Source organism: Neovison vison, chromosome 5 (assembly GCF_020171115.1).
Source record: "Neovison vison isolate M4711 chromosome 5, ASM_NN_V1, whole genome shotgun sequence".
Lineage (NCBI taxonomy): Eukaryota > Metazoa > Chordata > Mammalia > Carnivora > Mustelidae > Neogale > Neogale vison.
In genome coordinates this window covers 45,902,069-45,911,366 of record NC_058095.1, presented here as the reverse complement: position 1 = coordinate 45,911,366, position 9,298 = coordinate 45,902,069, and the positions used below count along the sequence as shown (strand labels likewise).

Sequence of the window (9,298 nt, the reverse complement as noted above, 5' to 3'; positions counted from 1 at the left end):
AGTGAGATGGGAGCTGAGTGTGGGGGGAGAGCAGGGTCACTGCAGCTCACAACTGGAACAACGGTGCATGTATGCATCACCATGGCTTAGGACTGAGAGTTCTAGAAGGAACCACAGTGAGTTCAGGGAGGCCAGGTGGGACACACCAGTGTCAGGCACAGGAGACACACGAGAAGAGAGTTGGTCTGGCCGGCTGTCAGCTGTATTGTCCGGGGAAGGAGATGGGCGTTTCGTCCTCCAGGAAGGGTGCAGTGGGGGTGCTCACTCTGACCCGTGGTCCTCATCCTCTCTGCCTGGGAAGAGTTCTGTACGTGACAGTGGTTTCAGGAGTCTTGTCTGTCTCCTCCACCCTTGGGGGGGCTTCCCTAGTCACTCCTCCTTGGGCCCTCCATTTCCCTAACTCGGCCTATAGATATTTGGGACGATCAAATTACAAGTCCATCTGCCACATCTTCCAGTTCTCAGCCGGAAGCACATCTGGAGCTGGGATGAGCCACCCCTTAGCTATTCTATCTAAGAGGAGGGAAGTGGTGATCCAGTATTTGCAAGCCTGCAGGCCTTTCGAGAGATGCGGAAGGTGCCGTGGACTAGGTCATGGGAGACCCAGCTTTAGCCCTGGCTGTCCTCGGCTCACTGTGTGACTCCGGGCAAGCTTTCCATCCCTGAAAAATGGGATTCCTGCCCACACTCTGCGTGCAGGGACGTTCACTTCCATTTAGGTACTGAGATGACTTCCATGGCCCTTAGAATGGAATGGCTGAGACATTTAGAAAAGAATCTTGGGTGGGGAGAGGAGAGGACTTGCCATCTTTAGTCCCAAGAGCCTATGTTGGAAGGAGCAGGTGTTGGACCAGGGAAGCTGGAAGGGCATTCTGCTGAAGGATGCGCTCTGGGGGAAGAGGTCAGGCTTTACTGAAGGCGGACTGGAGCTCAGTGTCTCTGATGCCCTCGGGTGCCGGCTGGCTTGAACTTGATCTTCCCCCACATCCCCACCCGGACCTGTGTCTCTTACCTACCTTCATGACGGCTCATTCATTTCTTGAGTGTACCCTTGGGCCCCTTTGGGGTTGTGACCCCCGCCAGAAGGTGTTAGCTTGTAACTGCTTAGGGTGTGATCCCTCCTGGAGTGATTCACACTTATGATTGCTGAGGACACGAAATACCTCAAGGCTAAAGGCATGACTTTGAACAATCATTGATCACTGTGGGAATAAGGGGGATGTTCCTGGGCCTGAAAAACACACATGATTCTCGTGGCTCCAGCTGGTCCTGAGAGAGGCAGGGGCAGAGTGTGCCTGGGTGCTGGGGTGGGTGAAGAGGGTGCAGCTTCTGGACTCTGGCTATCTCAAGCCTAGATCATTGAAGGGACCACCTCCCTGTGCTTCAACCGCTCTCTTCTATGGGACATCTGCCCAGTGGCTTGTGGGGAACTTGCTCTGTCTGTCCGTCTGCCTGGCCCCCACCATGGAGACGGGCAGAGAAGCATCGGTCACTTTCCCCTGATGCCCTTGCAATCCACCAGAGCTCACCTACCTTCTGTAGATAGTTGCGCCCTGTCAACAAGGCCCTGCACCATTTGTCCTTGCGGATGTTCTGGGGGTGGAGCTAGACGAGATAGAGGAGAAAGAGTGCAGCAGAGTAAGTCTGTGCTGGGACCCAAGAAGGGCAGGGCAGGGCCAGGACCAGAGCTGGAACGCAGCCTTTCCTCAAGCGTTTGGGAGTTGAGGGAAAAATTGTGGATTGGTTCATTCATTCACTGAGTCATTCATTGATTCCCACCCCTTTCTCTGGCATCCTCCCTCCCTTTGCCCTTCCCTCCACAGACACCTATGAACACCACTCATAGAAACTGCTCGCGTTGTGGGTACAGAGGCAGCAGCCCACCCTTTACTGTCAGTGGTGGGAGGCGGTCTACTCTGGGGACAGCACCCACATGGCCTGGCCAGGCAGGGCAGGGCAGGGCAGGGCGCCAAGGACAGCCTGGTGCCCAGGTCACGTAGACCAGCTCCATCCGGGTAGGGCGGGCAGTCAGAGGAGGGGAGGTGGGGCCCGGAGTCAAGTCAGTGAGGAGGATGTGGTGAGTCGTCAGAGCATTGAACTTGATCCTCAGAGTACTGAGGGTGTGGTGGGTAAGAGTTGGTTGGGTTTTTTTTTTTAATTTTTTTTTCCCCCTTTTCACCAAGGATTTTGGGCAGGGTACTAGCTGCTCAGATTTGCACTTTCCAGATCCTTCTAGGTGCAAGGGGCGGAACGGATTGGTTAGCTTTTTCCAATCCCAGGCTTTAGACCCAAAGTAATTTTGAACCTTTGGCAGAATTGGATTCATATTGTCTCCTCCTTATCCCTGCAGCTACTCCCCCCACATGTCCAAATCCCCTCTCTGAGGAGACAGCCAGCAAGCCCAGCGTGTGGCCAAACGGTGCTGGCTCCACCCCCTCCAAGGCCAGCACGGGGTGCCCCTGGCCAGAGGGTCTTCCCCACCTCGCTGACTTGTTAGCGGCCTGGCCAGCTCAGCCCTCCCCGGGGAGCAGGCTGAGGGGAAGATCTGGACAAGGCTTACTTGTTCTTCTCTCCGGCCAGATGGGAGGTATTCCTGGGGGAAAGAGAAAGAAGGAATGAGGGCCGCACTGCTTCCCCAGGGGCTTGGTGAGGTGGGAAGGACTCATGGTTCTTTGGGGTTTGGTGCCTTTGGTGGGTAGTTGGCAGAATTCCAGTCCCTTCCCATCACCCCGTATGGCTGGGCTGCTTGGCTTCTCATGGGGGAGACAGTGTGGAGCCCTGGGAAGGGCACAGACTTTGGAGTCTCTGGTGCCTGGCACTGCTTGGACATCCTTGGAAAAGTTTGTCACAGGTCTGAACCTTAGTTTTCCCGCTGGTGATAAAGGGGACGTTGTTGTGAGATGTCATATGTGAGCATTCTAGGTGCTCAATAAATCTTTCTCTGCTCTCCCCATCCCCTGTTCCTCATGGGGTGTTGGATTTGGAAGAGAACTTTGAAACGGCCCAGTCGAGAACACATTTTGTGGAGAAGAAAACAAAGGTCAGAAGTGTCTGGTCATAAGTCAGCTTTCTCTGTTTTTATGTGCTTATATATATATATTTTTTTTTTTTAAAGATTTTATTTATTTATTTGAGAGAGAGAGACAGTGAGAGAGAGCATGAGCGAGGAGAAGGTCAGAGAGCGAAGCAGACTCCCCATGGAGCTGGGAGCCTGATGTGGGACTCGATCCCGGGACTCCAGGATCACGCCCTGAGCCGAAGGCAGTCGTCCAACCAACTGAGCCACCCAGGCGTCCCTATGTGCTTATATATTTTTTATTACAAAAGCACTCTTGGGGCACCTGGGTGGCTCAGTGGGTTAAAGCCTCTGCCTTCAGCTCAGGTCATGGTCCCAGGGTCCTGGGATTGAGCCCCGCATCGGGCTCTCTGCTCAGTAGGGAGCCTGCTTCCCCCTCTCTCTGCCTGCTTCTCTGCCTACTTGTGATCTCTGTCTGTCAAATAAATAAAATCTTAAAAAAAAAAAAAACCACTCTTTGAGTACATGCCCACTATAAAAAGAAGCAAGCCATGAGAGGTTTGTACAGTAAAAATTAAAGTCCCTTTTACTCTTTCTCCCTCACTTCCCCTTCCCAGCCTAGACGTAACCACTGTTGACAGTTTCGTATTTATTCTTCTAGAAATTTCCCTATGTATTTGCTTATACAAGTGTGTAAGTAAGCAGTTTTTAAAAAAATTTTTTTTAAGATTTTTATTTATTTATTTGATAGACAGAGAGAGATCACAAGTAGGCAGAGAGGCAGGCAGAGAGAGAGGGGAAGAAGCAGACTCCCCGCTGAGCAAAGAGCCCGATGCGGGGCTCGATCCCAGGACCCTGAGATCATGACCTGAGCTGAAGGCAGAGGCTTAACCCACTGAGCCACCCAGGCGCCCCCAAAAAAATTTTTTTAAAGAAGTATTTATTTGTTTTAGAGAGAGAGGGAGAAAGTGCAAGCTATGGGTTGGAGGGGGGTGAGGGAGAGGGAGACTGTCACACTCCCACGCTGAGCCTGGAGCCTGATGTGGGGTTCTACCTCAGGACCCTGAGATTATGACCTGAGCCGAAACTGAGTCAGACACTCAGTGACTGCGCCACACAGGTGCCCCTCCATTGATGGTTTTTATGTTATTTCCAAATTCTTGCTATTATAAACAAGTTGGCAATAAACACTCTGATGTAAATATCTTAAGATTCATGCGTCAATAGCATTTCTATTTTGTACATGTTCTGAAGTGAGACTATTGGTAAAAGGTATGTGTACTTCCAGTTTTGATGGAGTTTGCCGACGTGTCCTTGACAAGGTATAAAAATGGTAATTTCCTCAGACCCTTGCTGACAACACTTAAATGCGTGTATAGATATAGAGATAGAGATAGAGATAGATATAATATAGACAGTTAAAAAGGAACTACCCTCTGTCCAGATCCCCTGGGACATGACTTCTGCATTAAGAATATCTTCAGGGGGCGCCTGGGTGGCTCAGTGGGTTAGGCCGCTGCCTTCGGCTCGGGTCATGATCTCGGGGTCCTGGGATCGAGTCCCGCATCGGGCTTTCTGCTCGCAGGGAGCCTGCTTCCTCCTCTCTCTCTCTCTGCCTGCCTCTCTGCCTACTTGTGATGTCTCTCTGTCAAATAAATAAATAAATAATCTTAAAAAAAAAAAAAGAATATCTTCAGGGGCAACGCCTGGGTGGCTCAGTTGATTAAGCAGCTGCCTTCGGCTCAGGTCATGATCCCAGCGTCCTGGGATCGAGTCCCGCTTCGGGCTCCTTGCTCGGCAGGGAGCCTGCTTCTACCTCTGTCTCTGCCTGCCATTCTGTCTGCCTGTGCTCACTCTCCCTCTCTCTCTCTGACAAATAAATAAAATCTTAAAAAAAAAAAATATCTTCAGGGAACACAGGTTCATTTTAAGAATTCTATATGAGCCGGGCGCCTGGGTGGCTCAGTGGGTTAAGCCGCTGCCTTCGGCTCAGGTCATGATCTCGGGGTCCTGGGATCGAGTCCTGCATCAGGCTCTCTGCTTAGCAGGGAGCCTGCTTCCTCCTCTCTCTCTCTGCCTGCCTCTCTGCCTACTTGTGATCTCTCTCTGTCAAATAAATGAATAAAATCTTTAAAAAAAAAAATTCTATATGAGCCAAACAGAATCGACTAGAAAGCTTGGCCAATGGCTTGGCTCACATCTAGACACTTTACCAGCTGTCTCTGGAGTCATCCCTCGGATGGATGGCAAGGGCACCAGCAGGCCAGGAGGCGCTCCCTCACCCTTAGGGTGACTGCACCCCTGCATGCCTGAGCCAGCCCTGGGTTTAACACCTGTAGCCCGGTATAAATGAATTCTCCGAAGTGTCGGGTTTGACGATCATTCCTATGGCACGGGCGACCCCTACCAGGCCCTGGAGGCCTGGGCTTGAAGCTGGGCTCCTGCTTGGTGTCACCAAACCCGCTCAGAACCCACCAGACAGCACCCACCTTTGTCACTCACCTCTCACCCGCTTCCCCATCAACCCAAAGAACTGGCTGGCTTTGCCCCTCTTCACCTGCTGGAGCTGGAGGTGAATGCCACCATCCTGCGGAAGCGGAGAGGTCATTGTTAGAGCTGCGGGAGAGGCTGGGGCTGGACACTGGACAGGGTGGGCAGCCTAAGCGACAGCAGTATCATGCCCCCTGGCTCTGTGCCAGCAGGTGGCTCTGGTGCCTTCTTTAGCCAACACGGTGCCTAGACACAATCATTCATAGACAGTGTTCCACCACCTGTGTTCCTGGCTCGGGGGCCAGCACTTTCTTGTATTAACTCATTTAATCCTCGCTGAAGCCACACCAAGCTAGAACCTGTATGGTCACCATTTTACAGATGAAGATACCGAGGCAGAGAGACATTAGTCCTCCCAAGCTCACCAGCTAGGATGTGAGAGACGGAGCCAGAACTTGAACCCAGGTCACCTAGCTCAAAGGCTCCAACACTGCAGACACAATCTCACTCTTTGCACATGCCGTATGAAGTGACTGTTTTTTTTTTTTTAAAGATTTATTTATTTATTTATTTGACAGAGAGAGAGAGAGAGAGAGATCATAAGTAGGCAGAGAGGCAGGCAGAGAGAGAGGGGGAAACAGGCTCCCCGCCGAGCAGAGAGCCCGATGCAGGGCTCGATCCCAGGACCCTGAGATCATGACCTGAGCCAAAGGCAGAGGCTTTAACCCACTGAGCCACCCAGGTGCCCCTGAAGTGACTGATTGATCCCCCACCTACGGATGGGGAAACTGAGACTCATGGAAGGTAAGTGACTTGTCCAAGTCATGCAGGAAGTGGCAGAGGCAGAATTTGAACACAAGGAGTCTGACTCCAGAGCATGGTTCTGCTCCATCATAGAAAATGTCTCCAACATAGACAGGAGCGGGCAGCTGGGGAACTCACGGTGGGCACCCTATAGGCAAGGCGGGAGGGCTTCTCCAGCACCCCCCTCTCACTGCTGCTGTCCTCTCTTCCTCCCAAACTCCCCACATGGTCCCGGATCTACCCTACCCCACAGCCTGGGCCTCCCACGTGGAACATGGCATGTGGCCTGGGGTGGAGGCCACTCCTCTGGGCAAAGACGTTGTCGTCCTTGAGCTGATGGGGCGAAAAGTCTATGCCAATGGTGCTGAACTGAAGTTCTTGTTTTTTTCATCAGGCTTTGTGATATTGGCCAAAAAGTGTGGCCTCACTTTCTGGCCTTAACCTGAGCCCCCAAAGGGCTTCTCAGCCCTGTTGAGAGGGAGAGATGCTTGCTACTGGAGAGGGTGACAGTGAGTGACAGTCATTAGACCATCCTCACGTCTCTGTGTGCCCAGCACCTGGCACAGAGCTTAGAACACAATGTGTGCAGGATACTAAAAGCTGAAGAGGGGCCCTTTCTAAGCCCTGGGCCAATTCAGTCACTTCCAGTCTGTCTTCTGTGCAGGATGTCAAGGACTGGGGCAGCTATCTCTGGCTGGAGTCACCTAGCCTGGCTAGGAACCGGAAAAGTCTCTTCGGAGATTTGAACCCACTGCTGAAAAGCTCGTGAAAGCCACTTTGCCGGGGGGGGGGGGGCGGGGGAGTAAAAGGCAGCCTTCAAATGCAAGCTGGAGAGAATGGCTACTTATGAATGAAGTCTTATCTTTCTCCTGCCCTCCCTGGGGTTTCTGGACCCTGGCTTCCCTTAACTCAGGAAAGACCCCTCCTCCACCTGAATCCTGCCTTATGCATTTAACCCAAATGCGTAGCTCCAGGGATGACGGCAGGTGGGGAACCCCCCCCAGGGCTGAGGCAGTGATCTGCACATCCTGAAGGTTTCCTTGTTCCTTCTGTCACCTCACTCCTCCAGTGTGAATGGTTCCTCTACTCCCAGCCCCGTGTCTCAGGGAACAGAACAGCCATGAGACCCAGCTGCAGGGGGAGGTGCTCACAGGTGGAAGGCCCAGCAGCACCTGGGGAAGAGGATGTTTCTCTTGTGGCTGTGAAGAGAGCTCCCCATCACACCACTTGGCTTTGCTGGGCCTGGGCCAGGTCCCATGCTGTTAGGCACAGACTCTGCAAAGACCGCTGGGGATCATTTTCTTCTCCTCCCATGTCACAGGTGGCCAAAAAGCAGCAGTGACCTCCCCAAGGTCACGCAGAGTCCATGGAGAAGCTGGGACTTGAACCCGGGTCTGTGCACCCTGTGGTCTTCTCCACTCCACACGCTTCCACATCAGACAAAGCAGGAAGGAAACTCGCCACCAATGGCCGGGTCAGGCCAGGGTCCTGACCAGATGCTGTGTGCCTCATTTTTGGATTTCTCCCCAGTGACCACATTCAGGTCCATTTAGTAGAAGATAGTGGCCATCGGACCAAGTACTTATCATGAAGTAAGAGAAACATGGGAGATGTTAACAGTGATCTTGCCCTAAGTTGACCCCCTTGAAAGGAAATTCTGGAAAATGTCCTCTGATGTATAGACAAACAAAATCTGATCTCGGACAAATGTGCTTTTAAAGCTGCATAACATTGGACAAACTGACCTTCTGTGCCTTGGTTTCCTTAGTTGTGCAATGGGGATAGTAATGGTACCTTTCCCACAAGGCTGATAGGAGGATTAAATTGGTCAATATTTATGAAGCATTTAGGACAGTGCCAGGAGCATAACATATGTGACATAAAACACAAACACACACATGTACACATACACACACACACACCGTTGCTCCCATGCATGCTTGCCCCTTTGGATGTCTGCCCAGCCAGGGCCCATGGCCTTGAACCCACCTGCAGAGTGGAGTCCGACAAAATGGCTAACAATGTACAACCCGCTCTCTGGGCAGCTGTGGAAGGGATCTCCCACCCCCTCCACCGCAGACCAGCCCGTGTCTCACCCCCTAGTACCTCCAGGGTCAAGGTTATCCAGGACCCTGCTTCCGCTCCGAGGGCCAGTTCCTTGTCAGCTGTCACAGTGCCTGCAGACAGCCCCATCAGGAGAAGCAGGGGAAGGCAGGGCAGCATAGTGGGTACTGCTCTGTCCTGGGACCCTCCCGGAGCTCCTCGCGGGTTAAAGATGCTGTCTCCAGCACGCCTGGGGCCTCTCTCTGGCTCCTTTCGTGTGTGTTTGGGGAGTGGGGGGTGGGTGAAGCTCCACCTACTCTCTGTCCTTCCAGTTACCCTGCTTTCCTTTCTTCAGCTTATCTGGCCCCTGGGGCCACTTCCTGTGACTCCCTTCCCTCCCTCCTGCTGGCTGGAAAGACCAATGATACCAGAGGAGGGACCAGACCTCTTCCACTGCTGGCCCAGCACTTGATCCCAGGGCTTAGCACTCTGATGCAACACTGGCCTCACCTTTTGGCTCTGTTCCCTTGGTGGCAGGTGCACAATGGGGCACTGTGTGGGGGCCTGGCTGGAAGCCCAAGGGGGCCTGGTCGTCCTGGACATGGGGAAGGGGAGTGTGCAGCCCCTCCCCTCCCTGTGCTCTGCTCCCCTGTAAGAGAGGCCTGTCCTCCAGAACTCAGAGTTTAACCACTTGTCTCCCCATCACTGCGCCGCCCCCCCCCCCGAGGTTCCCCTCCATCTAGGGACCTCCACGTGTACGTAGAAATGCACCTCTTGCCCTGAGAGAAATAACATAGTGTTTAAAGGAGTAAAGCTCCTCAGAGGGAAGAATTGGGATTTGCCAGAAAAACGGCCTTCTGCTCAAGTGTCATCAGCTCTAAACTACTTCCCACTGCTGTCAAAGTGATCTTTCTAGAGCCCTAACCTGGCAAGTCTCTCCTGGCT

At 52.8% G+C, this 9,298-nt stretch overlaps 1 protein-coding gene across 1 annotated transcript; it reads right to left on the bottom strand.

Moving 5' to 3' along the window:
* TAC4 (tachykinin precursor 4) lies at positions 1–8,579 on the bottom strand. Its single transcript, XM_044250535.1, has 5 exons — positions 8,417–8,579; positions 5,519–5,603; positions 2,561–2,593; positions 1,534–1,605; positions 1–305 (listed from the first exon to the last, which is right to left on the bottom strand). The coding sequence occupies exons 1-5, from the start codon at positions 8,531–8,533 to the stop codon at positions 262–264; spliced, it is 351 nt and encodes a 116-aa protein (XP_044106470.1). The 5' UTR covers positions 8,534–8,579; the 3' UTR covers positions 1–261.
* Positions 8,580–9,298: the final 719 nt, after the last annotated feature.